Source organism: Ascaphus truei, chromosome 9 (assembly GCF_040206685.1).
Source record: "Ascaphus truei isolate aAscTru1 chromosome 9, aAscTru1.hap1, whole genome shotgun sequence".
Lineage (NCBI taxonomy): Eukaryota > Metazoa > Chordata > Amphibia > Anura > Ascaphidae > Ascaphus > Ascaphus truei.
In genome coordinates, this window is record NC_134491.1 from 24878909 (window position 1) to 24897870 (window position 18962).

General features: G+C 42.5%; 1 protein-coding gene across 1 annotated transcript in view; it reads right to left on the reverse strand.

Moving 5' to 3' along the window:
* Positions 1 to 9099, reverse strand: part of CFL2 (cofilin 2) — a 33106-nt gene extending 24007 nt beyond the window's left edge. Inside the window, exon 1 of the mRNA XM_075613878.1 lies at positions 8744 to 9099. Within this exon, the coding sequence (XP_075469993.1) occupies positions 8744 to 8746 (3 nt within the window). The 5' untranslated portion in view covers positions 8747 to 9099. The remainder of the gene's footprint in view (positions 1 to 8743) is intronic.
* Between the last annotated feature and the right edge of the window lie 9863 nt (positions 9100 to 18962).

Below are 18962 nucleotides of genomic sequence, written 5' to 3' on the forward strand. Positions count from 1 at the left end.
CGATAAATCTCCCTGACAAAAATATCAGCCAGTTTGGAAGAATTGGGAAGGCCTTTGAGAGGTATAAAGTGAGATTGTTTTAAGAATCGATCCACCACCACAAGGATCGTGTTCATGCCCCTGGATATGGGTAGATCAACAATGAAATCCATGGATAAATGTGTCCATGGCCGATCGGGAACAGGTAAGGGCTGAAGAAGTCCCGAAGGAAAATTCCTAGGAGTTTTAGTCCTGGCACAAGTTGGGCACGTGGCTACAAAGTTCTTGACATCCTTTTGAATCTCAGGCCACCAGAATGTTCGAGAGATGAGATCCAAAGTTCTCCTGTTCCCAGGGTGACCTGCTGATCTGGAGGAGTGACTCCTTTGTAGAACTTTTTTGTGGTGTAGAGGAGAAGTGTAGAGGTGAGCCTCAGCAACTGTAAGACCGGCAGGGATATGATCCTGTTGCAGTGCGATATTTTGAGAGAGTTGAAGGTTGTAGCAGAAAGAATACATTTGGGAGGAAGAATGGGTTTTTGTTGATCCTCAGTTTTGTTATAAAGAGAGAATTGGCGAGAAAGACCGTCTGCTTTGATATTCTTGGTTCCTGGCAGATAAGAGATTATAAAATTTGAATCTTGAGAAGAAAAGTAACCATCTGGCTTGACGGGCACCCAGACGACAAGCTCCTTCGATGTATAACAATTTTTTGTGGTCAGTCAGTATTGTTATGGGATCCTCTGTACCCTCCAGGAGATGTCTCCATTCTTCGAGTGTTAATCTAATGGCCAGGAGCTCCCAATTCCCGATATCATAATTGCACTCAGCGGGAGAATTTTTTTTGGAAAAAAATGTGCAGGGGTGTAGTCTGGCCTGAGGAGACTTCCTTTGTGGAAGAACAGTGCCCACACTGACATCAGATGCGTCAACTTCGAGAGTAAATGGAAGCTTGGGATCAGGATGAATAAGAATGGGTGCGGACACGAACACTTTTTTCAGGCGAGTGGTTGGTTGAGGCCAATCCAGTACGGCTTTAACTTTAGCAGGATCCATGGTAAGGCCAGCGTTGGATATTATATATCCCAAAAAGACGGTGGATGCTTGATGAAACTAGCATTTTTCGAGTTTGGCAAAGAGTCGATTTTCCCGTAGGCGAAGGAGAACTTGTTTGACGTGGGACACATGTTCCTGCTTGGATATGGAAAAAATCAGAATGTCATCCAAATAGATAATCACAAAATAATTGAGAAGGTCCCTGAAGATTTCGTTGACAAAATTGTGAAACACGGCTGGGGCATTGCATAGACCAAATGGCATGACCAAGTACTCATAATGTCCATCTCTGGTATTGAATGCAGTTTTCCACTCGTCACCTTGTCGGATACGGAGGAGGTTGTAGGCCCCACGTAAGTCTAATTTGGAGAAAATGTTAGTGCCCTGTAGGCGATCGAAGAGCTCAGATATGAGGGGAAGAGGGTAAAGATTTTTAATGATTTTGTTGAGACCCCGGTAGTCAATACAAGGTTGTAGCGACCTTTCCTTCTTTACGAAGACTAATCCAGCACCCGCTGGAGAGGTGGAGTTACGGATGAATCCTCTCTGAAGATTTTCTGAAATATATTCTCTCATGGCCTTAGTCTCAGGCATGGATAGTGGGTAGGAGGCCCCCTTGGTCGGAGACGTACCGGGAAGTAACTCGATAGCCCAGTCGAAAGGGCGATGTGGGGTTAACACCTCAGATTTGACTTTGTCAAAGACGTCGCTGAACTCGGCATACTCCTCAGGCATCAGTACCCTTCCTTTCTCCTCGGACGTGGTGGTGGCACAGATACTCCTGGATTCCATGCTGCAGTGTTTGGTACAGAAGGGGCTCCAAAGGATAGGATCCTTGTTCAGCCAATCCACCTGAGGGTTATGGATCTGTAGCCAAGGGAGACCAAGAATGATTCCTACGGAAGGTGTATGTATCACATTGAATTGAATCTTCTCCAGGTGATCATCTCCAGTCTTAAGATGAAGAACCTCGGTTTCCAATGAGATGAAGGCTGGTTGGAGTGGTCTTCCATCGATGGCCTCAAGACCTATGGGGTTTTTCTTACGTCTGAGGGGAATGTGATGACGTTCAGCGAAACCTTGGTCTATAAAATTGCCTCCGGAACCTGAATCAAGAAAGGCAAGAGAATATACACAGAAGCCGCTACCAGAAAGAGTGATGGGAAAGAGGATTCTAGAAGGGTTATCAGTAGAGATAGGGGAAAGAGAAAGAGTTCCCAATGAGATTCCCCTGGTTCTCATGGGAACTTCGCGTTTCCCGACTTATTGGGACAAGAATAAGCAAGATGTCTGGGTGTACCACAATAGAGGCATAGGCCAGAATTTTTGCGACGTTGCTACTCAGATTTAGAGAGACTAGTACTTCCTAGGTGCATGGGCTTGGAATTGTCCATAAGAGGCAGTTCCATTGGGCTCACCTGAGCGGGGTTGATCCTTGAAGTGAGGTTCCTGTGATGCGCTCTCTCTGACCCTCCTCTCCTGAATACGGTGATCCACCTTGATGCAAATGGCGATAAGGTCTTCCAGATCGGTGGGGCGATTGTGAGTTGCCAATTTGTCTTTCAGGGTTTCAAAGAGGCCCCGCCAGGAAGCAGCTGATAAGGATTCATTATTCCAATCTGTCTCTATGGCAATGGTACCAAATTCGAGTGCATATTTTGCAACTGGACGGTTACCTTGGGAGATATAGAACAGAGAAGAAGCAGAAGATACCTTGCGGCCGGGCGTATCGAACACCCTATGGAACTCCCTGGTAAAGGCTCTGATGTCTTGCGTGAGATCAGACCTCTGTTCCCAGATGGCAAAAGCCCAGGCAAGTGCGTTGTCTGTAAGAAGAGAAATGATATACTCCACCTTGACGCGTGAAGAAGTGAAATGAGAAGAGTTAATCTCAAATTGGATAAAGCATTGATTTAGGAATCCCCGGCAGTCATGGGGATCTCCACCATAGCGGTTGGGTGTAGGCAGACGGGGTTTCTGAGAAGAAGTGGAGGTTGTCATGAAAGCGGACACTACTCCAGGAGTGACAGCAGTGGAGATAGGCCGAGACTCATGCAGAGAGTGAGTTAGGGATCTGAAGCTCTCCTGGAGAGTTTGCATATGATGCTCATTAGCCTCTAATTTCTCCTCAATATTGAACAGGATGTTGGCGTGCATGCTCAGGACTCTTCCTACCTCAGCGGGGTCGAAGTTTGTGTGGCTGAGCATACTGTAACGCGTAGTTCACCACAAACAAAGCGCGACCGCGGTGCCGAGGTAGGGAATTGAGAAACGCCAACCCACAGCCATGCGGGCACGCCTAGGATGTAGAGTAGTCTTGCAAGCTGGGTCAGGATTATGGAAGGTAGAGTAAACATTATACTTGCCAGGTCTGAATTGGAGAGTAGCAGATCGTTGGAGTACTTTGCCAAGGTCAGGATTGGAAAGATGCGGAGTCCAGTGAATGAAGCAGGGTCAGGCAACAGGGAGATCAGGAACAAGGCAGGCAAGGCACAAGGCAGGAACAAGAACAGGATGCAGCAAGGCACGGCGTCACACCAGGTTATGCTCAGCGATGTGTGTCTGGGCTGAGCAGGCATATAAAGGAGCCTTCCTCCAATGGGAAGTGGGGTGGAAGCAGAGAGAACGTGCGGATAGGCTGCTGGGTCACGCAGGTGTGCCCTATTGTGTAGCCTGATTCAGCCTAGGGGCGGAGCTACATCCCACGTGCGTCATCGACGTCAGGGGGTGGAGATCCGATCGTGCGCCACTCACACACCGCGCATGCCCGTTATCCGAACGGAAACGAAGCCTGGAGGCGGGTCCAGGGGAAGCCTGTCTTCCACGCGTCAGTGACGCTCATGTGTGTAATGGAACCGTCGCGGGAACGCAACACCCGAGCGCCAGATGCAAGAGGCTGAATAGGTGCGTTCCGGCCATCAGGATGGCGAATCCTCACACAAACCTCATCTGCCATTTACCTGCTCAAGTTTCCAGTCTATCCAAATCCTTCTGGAGAGAAATTACATCTTGCTCTGATTCTATTACCTTACAGAATTTAGTGTCATCAGCAAAGATGGAGACTTTGCTCTCGATGCCAACCTCAAGGTGATTAATAAACAAATTAAAAAGCATGGGTCCCAGTACCGATCATTGAGGTACTCCACTCACAACTTTAGCCCAACCTGAAAAAGTTCAATTACAACTCTCTGTTGCCTATCATTCAACCAGTATTCAATCAAGGTGCAAATATTTTTACTGAGTCCAATTTGCTTTATTTTGTACACTAACCTCGGGTGTGGAACCGTATCAAAAGCTTTTGCTAAATCTAAGTAGACCACATCAACTGCATTACCCTGGTCTAATTTCCTACTTACCTCCTCGGGGAAACTAAAAAGGCTAGTTTGGCACGACCTATCCATGCTGACTATTACTAATAATTATGTTTTCCATGAGGTATTTCTGAATATTATCCCATACTAAACCCTCAAGTAGCTTCCCCTCTATTGATGTTAGGCTTCCAGGTCTGTAATTCCCCGGTTGTGATCTAGCGCCCTTTTTAAATATAGGCACCACATCTGCTTTACGTCAATCTTGTGGTACTGTGGAAATGGAGTGCTTGAATATTAAATGTAATGGTTTGGCTATTACTGAACTTTACTCCTTGCGAACTTTTTCATGTATGACATCGGGGCCAGGTGCCTTATTTACTTTAAATTTTATCAACCCACCTATGAACTTCTTCCTCAGTTAACCAATTGTTCATTAATATGGAGGTTGTGGCTCCCTCCTACGGCACTACTATTGCAATTGATTCTTCCCTGGTAAACACAGAGGAAAAGAATTTGTTTAATACCTCTGCTTTTTCCTTATCTCCAATAATCTGCCTGCCCATTTCACACTGAAAGGGTCCTATTTTATTTTCTAATTTTTTTTGTTAAGGTACTTGAAGAACTGTTTAGGGTTGGTCCTACTTTTTATTGCAATCCTTTTTTCATTATCCATTTTTGCCAATATGATTTTCTTTTTGCAATTTGTTACATTCCTTATCATTCTGATATGATGCTTCCGTCTCTTCTGACTTTAAGAATCGAAATGCCTGCTGCTTCTTTTCCATTTCCTCCCTACCTGTTTATTTAGCCACATTAGTTTAGACTTGCTTCTTATATATTTATTACCCAAGGGTATACACTGACGTGTGCTTTGCTAACAAAATTTTAAAGACTGCCCATTTATCTTCCACGGTTTTCCCTGCAAAAAACATCATCTCAATGCATTCCTTGTAGATTAGTCCTGTTTATTAAAATCTGCCTCTCTAAAGTCTTTGTTGAACATAAGTAATATGATTTTTGCTCAATTATTTCAAATGAGACCATGTTATAATCACTGTTACCCAAATGTTCCCAGACTTTAATATTTGTTATTACTTGTACGTTGTTTCCTCAATAATTTGGGTTATCTACTTGTATTTAAGCACCCCCAAAAAAATGGTTCCTTATGTTGTAACGCTAATCTCATTGCCCCAGTCTATGTCTGGATAATTAAAATCCCCCATTATGCAAACATGACCCAGTTTTGATGCCTTCTCCATTTGCAAAATATATTGACTCAATCTCACAGATATTTAGATGGTTTATAGCAGCGGTGTGCAAACTGGGGGGGCGCGCCCCCCAGGGGGTTGGGAGAGTTGTCTGGGGGGGGGCGCAGGCGGTTGCAGAGGTCCCTCGCCCCTCCCCAGGGCATTTATATTTATGCCGGGGGGTCGCGTGATGCCTCTGCAACACTAAAACTTACGGTATTCAGACATGTCTCCATGGCAACGCATGTGACGTGATCGGCGTGTCATTTGACGTTGCTGCCAGGCAGGACAGGGGGTGCGAGACCGGGGGAGGCCAGGCAGGGGGGACACAGCATCCGACGTTTGGGCTCCCCTGGTTTATAGCATATCCTAACATTTTATTTTTACCGCCACTGCTAATTTCTATCCAAAGTTCTCTACATTTTCATCATTCCCTTCATAAACACCTTCCCTTAATAGGTTTTAGATCCAGTTTAACAAAAACATACGCCTGCTCCTCTTCTATCTGCTCAATCCTTCCGAAAAAGGGAATAACCCTCTAAATTAACTGCCCAGTCATGAGTTGCATCCCACCATGTTTCAGTAATGCCTATGATATCATACTGCTCCCTTGCAGCTATTAATTCAAGCTCCCCCATTTTATCTGTCAGGCTTCTTGCATTAGCAAGTTTTTTTTTCAGTCGGTGTTATTATCTTATCTGCTCCTGCCTTTCTATGCCAATTGGATTTAGTCTTTAGAAGTTTAGTATTAGTATTTAATATGGGGATTCTCTCTGCTAACCAAACTCCCACTTGCACCCATTCCACCTCCATGACCCTTTGCTATTTCCCCATTCCTATCTGTTCTATTTAGTTCATTATCTGTTTCTTGTCCCTCCCCCTTCTTCCTAGTTTAAAATCTCCTCCAACCGTTTTAACATTCTCCCTCCCTCTCCCCCCCAGCACAGAAGACCTCTCTTCATTGAAGTGCAATACATCCCTACCATACAGATTGCCAGGAGTCCCAGTGTTCTAAAAAACCCAAACCCTCCTTCCTACACCACTTTCTTAGCCATGCATTAACCTCCCTAATCTCCGACTGTCTCCCTGTTGTAGCGCATGGCACTGGTAGTATTGCAGAAAATACTAACTTGGAGGTCCTTGCCTTAAGCTTTCGGCCTAGATCCTCAAAATCATTTTTTAGGACCCTCCATCTTTCTCTAACTTTGTCATTGGTGCCAACGTGTACCAAGACCGCCGGGTCAATCTCAGCCCCCCCCAACATTCTGTCTACCCGATCCGCAATGTGACGAACTCGAGCAACATATTGCCCTATCTACCTTCCTAATAATGGAGAACCCTACCACCACAATCTTTCTTGGTCTCTGAGTACCAGAGTCCCTCTGTGCTGGAAAAACTATTCCCCTGGCAGCTAGAGGAATCAGTCGCCCCAGTCTTGCCATTCCTGCCGACACTCCCAATAGCTTCACTCAATATGGCAAATCTATTAGGATGGGTCAGCTCAGAACTGGCCTGCCTCTTCCTTCCCCTTCTAACAGTTACCCAGCTACCTGCTCCTCACTCACAGCTCCACCACTAGTCCCAGCCAGGGTCTGCTCAGTGAGCACTCAACTTTCAAGATTGTCAATGTGTCTCAATATTGCACGTTTCCACTACAGATCAGCAAGCTGAGACTCGAAAGACACCACTTGCTCACACTTCTCACAGTGGTATGCTCCCTGGAACAGCTGCTCCAAATGCACATACATGTGGCAAGATGTGCATTGAGTGGCATTCTTAATCCTACACATTGTTGCATCTATGGAGTTAGAAGTACTAACACACATTACTTGTTACTGTATATCAAAAATAACTTCAATTTGGTAGTTAGGGGTTAACAACTCTTTCAATAGCTATTTTAGTAGCATGATTTGTTTTTTTGTAATGAAGACCCTGGCCAGGTTATTTATATAAAAAAAGAACAGAGCTGACACATGCAACAGGCCTCTAAAGTCGCCTCAGTGTTGGAATGAGTCACTCACTCATTTTCAGCATGAATGACCAGCTCCTGTACATTTCAACAATTTCACTCTGAAGCAGTGGGGCTATATAGGGGAGAGGGATCCCTCTTGATGTCGTTGAAACCAAATGATAACCATGCTGCAGAATGAACCTCTATTGCTTGCCCATTTAAGGCGCTCTCCCATATACTGTACTCCGTTGGGAACAAAAATTTCCTTTACATAAATTGCCTCTTCCCTTTTTAAATCTGATCTCCTTTGTGACACCCGGCAATAGTCTGTATTGTTGATTTAAAACATTTTTTTGTGTGGGGACTTTTAAAAATTGGCAGCTTTTTTTTTTAAATTTCCATTAAAACTCATCCAGGGAGGATTGAAATGATACTGTTATGCCTACAGAAAATGTAAGTAAAAAGCTACAACAGAAAGCACACAACCCGATTTTAAATGGACTGTTTTTTTTTTTAAAAACACTACAACAACAAAAATCAAGAAGTTTCAAAGGAGGATGGGTGATGTGTGTATGTAAGGGGGTGGGTCCCAGTGTCTCCCTTTAAAAGTTACCCGTGGGTCATGGAGCTATGCAAAAAATGTGATGAAGCGATGATTGCCTTCCCGTACAATGTCGCTGATATTTTGTCACAGCGGACACAGTAATCCAAGGAAAATAACATTTCAAATGAAATACTGATAAAATAAATATCATGATTTATTTCTTTCCTTAGAAGAATGAATAATCTTAACATGCTTTAACTGGACAAGCCAGGGAATATGTTACCTTAATTACCTTCAGCTCTTCTAGTCCTACAACTTAACACAGTGGTTTCAACATTTTAAAAACTATAGATCATTGAATTTGTCACTACATGGAACCACACCTGCTTACGCCATTAGCTGAATAAAGTACTATGGCACATTTGTTTATTAAACGTTACATCATCCTGACCTATGGCATTTAAAAAATGTTCCCCTTTAGGACTTGAAATTATTTCTAAAAACTAAGACAGATCTTGCGGGGAAAAAAGTGTCACATTTCCGTATGGGAAATTATCACATTTATTTCACAACTCCTGGTAACTTACCATGGAATGCAAGTTGAAAATCACTATTGAGAAAGAAAAAGTATAAAAGCTCATTTTGATTTTTCTTACCATGCTGCGTCTTGTGTAAGAGGAGCGTTATATCCAAGATTGTGTCTATTTCCAAGCTTGGCAAAGAGATACAGTTGATAAGGAAGGGGGTAGAGTGTCAGGCAACTGCAGGAAAGAAGAATGACAGCCAGAATAGGAGAGACAGTCAGTGGAGGCTGTAGCAGATCAGGAGACAAGTAGACAGAGTAACAAGGTAAAGATTTGCAGAGGACAGGGAAAGAAAGGAGTAAGGAAATTAGATAGAGGAAGGGTTGAGAGAGTTGTAATCTAGAGAAGGGTGTATGGTTATGAGAGGTAGGCAGCCACCGAGTGCCCTGTGCTTGCTCATAGCGTGCACACACACACACACACACACACAGACACACACACAGTACCGACAGCTGCACTAGGGCTCTGTCTCTTACACCATAAACCCTATGCTGCCAGAGGGGGCTGCAATATATTACATAGCATTCCACTGTATGACCCTCTAAAGAAGTGGCTACTTTTTACTTTATATATCTACAGATCTAGCCACCTGCCTTGCTTTGCTGATAACACAACATATTGCATTACAACTCAGGCTGAGTTTCTATAGGATTCAATGACAGTGATAAAGTAGAATATCACAGAACAAGGCCATATTCTGTGTGATAAACGCAGATGATAAGCTATCGCAGGAAAAGTCAGATTAAAGTCAATGGGGCTTTTCATGCAATAGCATGTCATCTGCGCTTAACACACTTTACAGAATAAGGGCCTCACCCACCATCACACGCCGGGTTGGAGGGGAGGTAGGGGTGTGTGTCCATGCACACAGTGCTACAAAGAACATTAGCACAGAGGTGGGCAACCTATTTTTTCAATGTAGCCAAAGGTGCGGCAAATGAGAAGTGAAAATCGCCACATCATGTAAAATTTCAGAAATTAGGTTGCTCAATCGAACATTTAAACACTGTTCGTCTGCATCACTCACCTCAGCACTATCACCTGCTGCTGCTTCCCTCTGCTCAGCACTATCACCTGCTGCTGCTTCCCTCTGCTCAGCACTATCACCTGCTGCTGCTTCCCTCTGCTCTGCACTATCACCTGCTGCTGGTTCACTTCGTTAACTCATTCAGAAAGTGGAAACCAGCACACACCATCAGGGAAAAGTTTATTTCACTGTGGGAGCTGCCAAACTCAAATTCGCCACAATTTCGTGGCCAATTCGCCACTTGTGGCGATTGGCGACAGGGTTGCCCAGCTCAGCATTAGAATATAAAGAATGATAAAACAATATGCAGATCATTTTATCTTGACATTCATTCTTATTGAGCAATATGTTCAATGTCGCATGACTCTTTAGGACTAGAGCGCTAAAATGTGGAAAAAGAGAAGCAGTGTGAGACAGGAGGCAGAAACATGGCATAGGAGACAATAGAAGTCAGGGCAGAACTGGTAGAGATGTGCAAAATGTCTGCACAAGTTCATAAACGTAGCAAATTTTGGAGATTTATCAACATTTACAAAAATTGCCCAAGCTTTAAAGACAAATTATGCCCAGTAAATTCTGGTGCCCTCTTCAGCTAATTTTCTTGAAATTCTTTACGGCAGATACCATAAATAGGCCAAACACAGGAAAACACCATTAGTCTAGTTTAGGTTGGTATTGAGTGATGCTGTGGATGGGATGAATGTGGATGGGAAGAATAATATACCTGTTGTCTATACATCCAATGAAAACTGTATTGCAGGCAGCGGGTGCTGTTTTTATGTCTTGCACCTATTAAAACAAGCTGTACCTACAGTTGAATAACCCAACTGCAGAGTTACTTTTGAAGGGAGGTGATGAGGAGGGGTGGGAGTAAATCACAAGATTAAACAGTTTTTGTGTCCGAGCTGTCAAAAGATACAGAATGTTGGGAAACAAGGAGCTGGAGCACAATGATCTGTAATATTTATAATTAATCAAAACATGGTTTTCAGACATAAAAGGGGAATATCCCCTTTTGGTAGAATCAAACAAATGGATGCGATTGACTCATCAATAATTATCACTACAATTTTCAAATCCATGCATTTTATACACACTGGTGACTGGATTTTTCCCACGAAGACTCGCTAATGAAGGGAAAAATGTCACTAGTACACCACCATAAATTACTGGCCTACACTTGTACAAAATATAAACGATCCCCATATTACCCACAGCTAGCCCCCTGCCCCAAATAACCCACAGATCTCACACCCTCCTTTTATATAGCGCACACAGTCCATCCCACGCCATATATATATATAATGGAGATATTACCAGATTGGAGTCCAGTAATGAGGAGAGAGCACACCAGAAATTATATTCAAAATGATTCTGTATTGTAGAAAAATACAGGCACCCCAGCCAAAGTTTCGGTCTGCAGACAGTGACCTTCTTCAGGACAGTGCAATGGTCAAATGATCGTGACATACATTTATACCAACACCCTGTGACTCATGACACCCAATTCACCAATCAAAGCATAAGAAAAGCCCACAAAATAGCTCACCTGTTGCCAGTAATAGCCTTACCTGTTAGATTGCAGGCTGGTGGTCATGTGTGTCTTTATTGCTTAAGGGATTGGTCAGATGTCAGCAAGCAAAGAGTATGGTGGCTGCCTGGTGTCAATCAGCTGTTGCCACATCATAATTGCACATGGGCAAACAAGAGCACTATTTATGTTTAATATGCACCGTCGTGGCTCCATTAGGGCAGATTGTGGACTACGCATGCGCAGACCGGACATAGCGTACGGCATCACCATGATACATAAAGTATGGTGGCCGCTTGGTGTATGCTTATCGTGATTGCGCATGCGCAACCAATCGTAGCGTCGTAGATACTGTTTGTATCTTGTATACACGCTGTTGCCGAAGGGCCAATCATAAGCTGCACATTTGCAAAAGGAGGCATCCGGCGTCACCATGGCAACCCGTGGCAAACAGCCCTAAATGACAGGAGCATAATACTCAGTGTTTATGTGAAATATAAAAAGCAGCTAAACCAAGTTCAATTTAATGCTGCATGAATGTAAAAAAGTGTATATGACACAATCTCTTTGTCAAATCTATGGGGGGAAAAATTCCATTAATCGAAATTGTCATGATAAAAATGACACCATAGGGCTATTATAACAACAGGAGAGGATAAATGAAAAAAGAAAAAGAAAATGAACATGTGTGTATAATACAGTGCAAAGAGTGAAAAAAGACATGCAAGACAAATGAACAAAGAATACCGAAAATTCAATGAAATAAATCAAAAGAAATTATAAAAAAACAACTGAGTTTTAAATCTTGGTAGAACAAGCTCCAGCTCTCCCACAAGCAGTTAGAGACTTCTTCTCTTCGCTCGAGTGAGATCTGTATTGGAGTACCGGCGATTGTGGTGGACTACTATACACGGGTCCTGCGAGAAGCCGCAACCCGGAAGTAACAACAGAGTGGTGCCGAGCAAGCCAGCCCCAGCGCGCGGGACTGACCTGTGAGTCTCAGCACCTACCCCCTGCGCCTAGGAACCCATTTGAACTGATACCCGAGCACTGATCTATGTAAGTTTTTACTTGTTATTTTATTCTATTGTTATACATAAATCTTGACCCTTGGTGCGCTTCTGTGTTTATTTTTCATTTACACCTGACGTTTGGAGCCTTTCCACGACGGTACTAGTGGAGGAGGGGTACCTTCACATCACATCAGCGGCAAGAGGGAAGAGTTGATCTACTTCAAAATCCTTTTAGGAAGCAAGAGCGCGGTTTGATTGTATCATCTATGAGTTTTAAATCTTCATTAAGTCCATATGGTGCCATGGTTTTTGTCATGTATAAATCTGGCTTCTTGTTGGAGGAGGATTTTGCCCCTATCTCCTCCGGGAGGTAAGGGCTGAACTTGAAAAATAGGCATATACCTCACTGTTGCCAGAGTATGCCGATGTTGTTTAAAGTGCCTGGCTACTGGGAAGTGCTTGAGATCTTCATCGCCATCTATATTTTGTAACGCTTTTTGAATTGTTGAGCGATGTATGGCAATACGTTCTTTCAACATACGTGTTGTTTTGCCAATATAGCATAATCCACGGGGGCATTTTATTAAATAAACCACAAATCGTGATTCGCCGTTTTAATGGTGTTGTATTTTGATGGCAACACCACTGTGTGGATGAGAAAAAGTTGCACCCTGTTGGATAAACTGGCACTTGGTACAGCCATGACAGCGGAATGATCCTGGTTTCTTAACCAGCCAGGTCTTTGGTGTAGAATACTTTCTGGTCGGGTCTGCATCTGTCAATATGTCTCCTTGACTTGGTCCCCGTTTGTAACAAAATAGTGCGGGTTCCTTGAGCAATTTTCCAATCTTGTTATCATTCTCCAATATGTGCCAATGTTTTTTGACACAGTTCTTAATAAAGCTGGATGCAGTAGTATAGGTACTAACTACATTAAAGCACAATGTTCCACTGTTTGCAACTTTTAGTGTCAGCAGGGCACTCCTATCCACCCGCCTCACCTTCATTAGTGCCTCCTCGATGTCCGCAGAACAATAGCCCCTTTCGTAGAACTTTTTGGCCATCTTGAGTAGGGCATCGTCCGCCAATTCTGGATTACTCGTGATTCTTTTCACTCATAAGAGTTGTGAGTAAGGTAAACCCCTTTTGAGGGGTACAGGGTGGTGGCTGGATGCGTGTTTTTATCTGTGGGTTTAGTATAGACCCGTGTGGCTAGTGTTCCTTGGTTTTTATAGATAACTGTATCCAGAAACGTGATTTCTTTAGTGCTAAAGCTCATGGTAAAACGGATTGTGGAAGGTATGGTATTCAGATGATTCACATACTCCAAAAGTTGTTCTTCAGTGCCCCCCCCAGATGATAAACACATCATCGATATATCGGGCATATTTTTTGATGCAAATAAAGTTATTTAACTCCTCCTTATATAAGATTTGTAGAAAATAAAGTTGTTTAACTCCTCCTTATATAAGATTTGTAGAAAATAAAGTTGTTTAACTCCTCCTTATATAAGATTTGTAGAAAATAAAGTTATTTAACTCCTCCTTATATAAGATTTGTAGAAAATAAAGTTATTTAACTCCTCCTTATATAAGATTTGTAGAAAATAAAGTTATTTAACTCCTCCTTATATAAGATTTGTAGAAAATAAAGTTATTTAACTCCTCCTTATATAAGATTTGTAGAAAATAAAGTTGTTTAACTCCTCCTTATATAAGATTTGTAGAAAATAAAGTAAATTATTTTTTGATGCATTGTGTATGTGGTGCATCATATAACACGTGTCTATTCATAAACATCCATATACAAGTTTGCATATGAGAGGGCCATGTTGGAGCCCATCGCCGTACCCATGAGTTGCAAAAAGTAACTACTTTCAAACTTGAAAAAGTTTTTATGCAAGATCACCTCCACGAGCAGTAGTATGAACTCCAATGGCGGTCCAGCATAATCTTCAAAGCCCATCAGCTTGCTACAAATTGCCTCTAGGCCCTCTGCGTGTGGAATATTCATATACAAGCTGGCCACATCCATGGTGACCAGTATGCATTCAGAGGGATCAAATGATAGGTTACCCATCTTCACGATAAAATCTGTGGTATCTTTGATATATGTTCCCATTCGAGCCACTAGGGATTGAAGGAAAAAGTCCACATATTGTGACAGTGGGTGGCAGAGCGATCCTCTGGCAGATATAATAGGGCATCCTGGTGGCAATGTGATGGACTTATGTATTTTGGGTAAAGCATACATGACTGGTATTCGTGGATTAGTCTGCGTTAAGAACTTCAAAGTATCTTCGTTAATCCAGTTGTTATTCAAACCGAATAATATAACAGCGTCAATCTCTTTTTTGTATGAGATGGTCGGGTCTCCTGGAAGTCTCATATATTGGCTCTTGTTAGCCAATTGTTGTTCTATCTCCGGTCTGTAGTTGGCATATTGCATGACCACGATGCCTCCACCCTTGTCTGCAGCACGAATGATGATGTCATTATTTCATTGCCTGTATTTTTCTATAATACAGAATCATTTTGAATTTAATTCCTGGTGTGCTGTCTCCTCATTACTGTACTCCAATCTGGTAATATCTCCATTATTCTTACCTATGGGATTAGCATCTGGATTTTTCATTAATACAGGGTCCTGGTTGTTGCTTTGCAATAAATATATATATATACATACATATACATATACATATATACACACATACCAATAGCAGTATGTATGCCATAACCTGTTTTTTTTCCTGTTTTTAAGAGTATTTGTCCCGAGAGAGCTATTAAATGCAACCTTAAAAAAGGAAACCAAAATTTTTAAAAATATTTGAAAAGTTGTTAAATAACCCAAGTTCTCTCACTTTATTCAAACTCTAGTACAGCTCAACCCCCTTATAACGCTGTACTTGGGGTCTAAAGAATCACATCGCGCTATAAGCGGATCGCATTAGAAATAATGTACAATTGTATGCATTGTACAATAAAGTATTTAAGATACCAATAATTGTGTTGTAAAGTATTCATAAATACGAAAATTGGGAGCCACGCTTGCATCGCGTTATAAGCGGATTCATGTTGTAACGGATCGCGTTATAACGGGGTTGAGCTGTATAAGTAAATAACTAGTATGCTACATAAATATATTGTGTGGGAGTGAGTCGGTGTGTGTTTCTACAGCCTTTCTTCTGGGCAGCAAATCATGAGTATCGAGTTTGAATAGAAGGCTCTGAAATAGACACAGCTTCAGTTTGATTTATTGCTTTGCATCCAACTATAGTCTGGGTGATACCTCTGAACATAAGGGGTGGGGAATGGGGCCTATTTTTGGCCCTATTGTAATACAAGTGGCCATAGTGAGAATCTGTAATTAATTCCTGGGATATTCTACTGACTGCCTCCAACCTGTCAATTTTAAATCGTTCTACATGACTGCAAAACCAAAAGATTAACCTCCTCTGTTTTGCCCTGTCATCTTATTCATTTAGGAGTCAGCCAAAGTGCAAGAAAATCTTGCACAATTTCAGCATGTGTACTCACAGATATGCTGTGAAGCAGACTTCATCTTGCTCCGAAAGATTCTCTCAAATGAACTTCAATTTTACCAAGCAAGATGAAGTGGGCTTCATGGTATATTGAATAGGGGTTATAGACTTAAATGTAATTTTAATGGAAGATTGTGACTTTTAAGATTTCAATTAATTTGGTCCAAAACCTTTTAAGGCGCAAAGCCAAACATTTATAGATGTTTAAGCCAAAGTTTCAAAGAAATTAAAGGGACTATATTGCTAATATCAGATCAAATATATTTTTTATGCAGAACATTTTTAGTAATGTATTTTTTTTTTGTTTCAAATTTTTTATTAGGCATATATAACATTTCACATTTATTATCAAATTCACAGTATTTGGGCCTAATACAGGTTTTTCTCACTTTATATAGGAAGGGGGAGAAAGCCTCAACATCCCCCTGACCCTCCAGGGCCTGCCGGGGTGGCGCGAGTGTGGAAACAGAAAAGGGAAGAGAAAGTGGGAGGGGCGAGAGGGGGGGGGGGGTGGGGGGCATTGTTCTCCTTCTCCTTGGAGTCCACAGCACGGGTCTTTGTTTTATTATGGTAACTCTTTTTACTGTTATTACTGTTATGGGGCAATTCAGCGCAGGAGAGCCATATGTGTTAGCCATGGGTCCCATATATTATTGAAGGAGGTAGTAGACCTCTTCAGAAAGGCAGACAGTCTCTCCATCTCCATCACCTCCTGCACCCTTTTTATTATTGTTTGTTTAGAAGGGGGAGACATTTTCTTCCAGGCAGCTGCCACCGCACATCTAGCCGCCGTAAGAATGAAGGAGACTAATTTGCCTGTTGGTCGGTCCAGTGTCTCTAAGGGTCTGGCCTGCAGGTAGGTCAGCGGGTCAATGGGTATTGTGAGGTCTGTGACTTTTCGTATTAATTTTTGTGTAGTTTCCCAGTACTTCTGAATTTCCGGACATGTCCACCAAATATGGGCCATGTCCCCCTTTTGACCACAGCCTCTCCAGCACAGATCGGAGGCCAGAGGGTAGATTTGATTTATTCTAACTGGAGTGAGATACCAGCAAAATAATATTTTGTATATATTTTCTTTGATTGTGGCACATATAGAGGTTCCTGAGGCATTTTCCCAAATACTTTCCCAATCATCTCGGTCTATAACTATATCCAATTCTGCTGCCCAATGTAGCATATAGTCGTGTGCGGGGGCTTCTATGGCCCTCTCTAGTTCTGCACAAATTTGCGTTATTAAGACCTTTCTGGTGAGCTGTTTCTCTACAGAGCCGCTCGAAACCTGTGAGAGGGGGAAATTCCAACGTTGGGGATAGTGTTTGAATGAAGTGCCGAATTTGTAGGTACTTGAAGACGTTCAGCCCTACTATTTCATATTTGGTTTGTAAGTTTTGATAGCTCAGGAACTCCCCGAAGCTCAAGAGGTCGGCAATCGCTCTGATATTTTTTGCTTGGAATTGGTCAAATTGTCTGGGCTCACAGCCAGGAGGGAATTTCAGATTTTTATGAATAGGTGTAAGTTGGGATTGAGGTGTTGTGAGCTTATATTTGAGTTTGCTTTTCGTCCAGGTCTCCCATGTGTGTCTCATTGGGCCTAGTTTGAATTTACTATTCTGCATGTCCTCCTTGCTCAGGGACCAAAGGCAGGCCGGCAGTGAAGATGTCCCGGCATATTGTTTCTATACCCAGCCAACAATATTGATTTGGGTTGGCGTTCCAGACTACCACCTGTCTCAGTTGGGCGGCCAGGTAGTATCTTGTGATGTCTGGGACTCCCATTCCTCCTCTCCCCCTTGAGGCCAAGAGAACTGTTCTGGAGACTGGGTTTTTTTTCCCTGCCAAATAAAGTGGAAGATTAGCTTTTGGATTTTCAATTCCGAGCCAGGGATGTGGACCGGGAGAGTCTGGAAGTAGTAATAATCTAGGGAGTATATTCATTTTAACCGAGACTATTCTCCCGATCCATGATATCTGGTATCCTCCCCATTTCTCCAAATCTTGTTTGATTTTATGGAACAAGGTCGGATAGTTGTGTTGATATAGGGATTGGTAGGTCCTCGATATCTTAACTCCCAAGTATTTGATACAGGAGGAACTCCAACGGTAATTAAAGTTTAGTGTGAGGAGTTTCACCTCTGGCTCTGGCAGACTTAGGTTCAGGGCTTCTGACTTGTCATTGCCATTGTTTATTTTATATCCTGAGATTTTTCCAAAATCTCGGAGTTCTTTTTGAAGGTTGGGTAGGGAGATTTGGGGTTTGGAAAGGGTTAAGATGACATCATCTGCGAATAGGGATATTTTATGCTGCCTGTGTCCAACTTCTATTCCCTGGATGTCTTTATTGAGTCGTATTGCCGATGCCAGCGGTTCTATCGTTAGCGCAAAAAGGAGAGGAGATAGGGGGCTTCCCTGCCGAGTTCCATTTGTGATCTCGAATCTCTGGTTATTGCCCCCTGGTAGTTTTACCGTTGCCGATGGGTTTTGGTATAGTCTACGGACCCCCTCTAAGTATGCGTCCTTAAAGCCAAATTTGCACATAGTGTGGTCCAGGAATTGCCAGTTTATTCTATCGAACGCCTTCTCTGCGTCTAGACTTAAAAGTAGTGCTTTGGTGCCTGTGAGGTGGACATGATCAATAATATTGATTATCTTCCGGGTGTTGTCTGAGGCCTGCCTCCCCGCGACAAATCCTACTTGATCAATATTAATTAGCCTCGGTAAGATGGGGGTTTAATCTGTTTGCCAGAATTTTACTATATAACTTGAGATCACTATTGAGAAGGGAGATTGGACGGTAGCTTCCACATTGCATCGGATCTCTGCCTTCCTTGTGTATAATAGCCAAGCTTTAGTAATGTATTTTAAGGCCCATATGGCACTAAAGAGGTTACAAAAATAGAAGCAAGTTTATTTCCCTTTAGTTATTATTTGGTCATCAGTTATTTTAGAAACATTGTTTTTTAATAATTGTGAACTTGTTAGCACCACAAAGGAATAATTTTATGTAGGTTCAGCAAAAAAACTGCAGTTCATGAAGTTTCAAAGTATATTAGGCCATCACAACTTACGGATATAACAGACAGTTTGTTTCAGTTTATTAAAAAAGCACAATAGAGCAAAGACATTGATAGATAGGCCAGTTTCTCCCCACCCCAAAGGAAAAAAACAAACAAACAAAC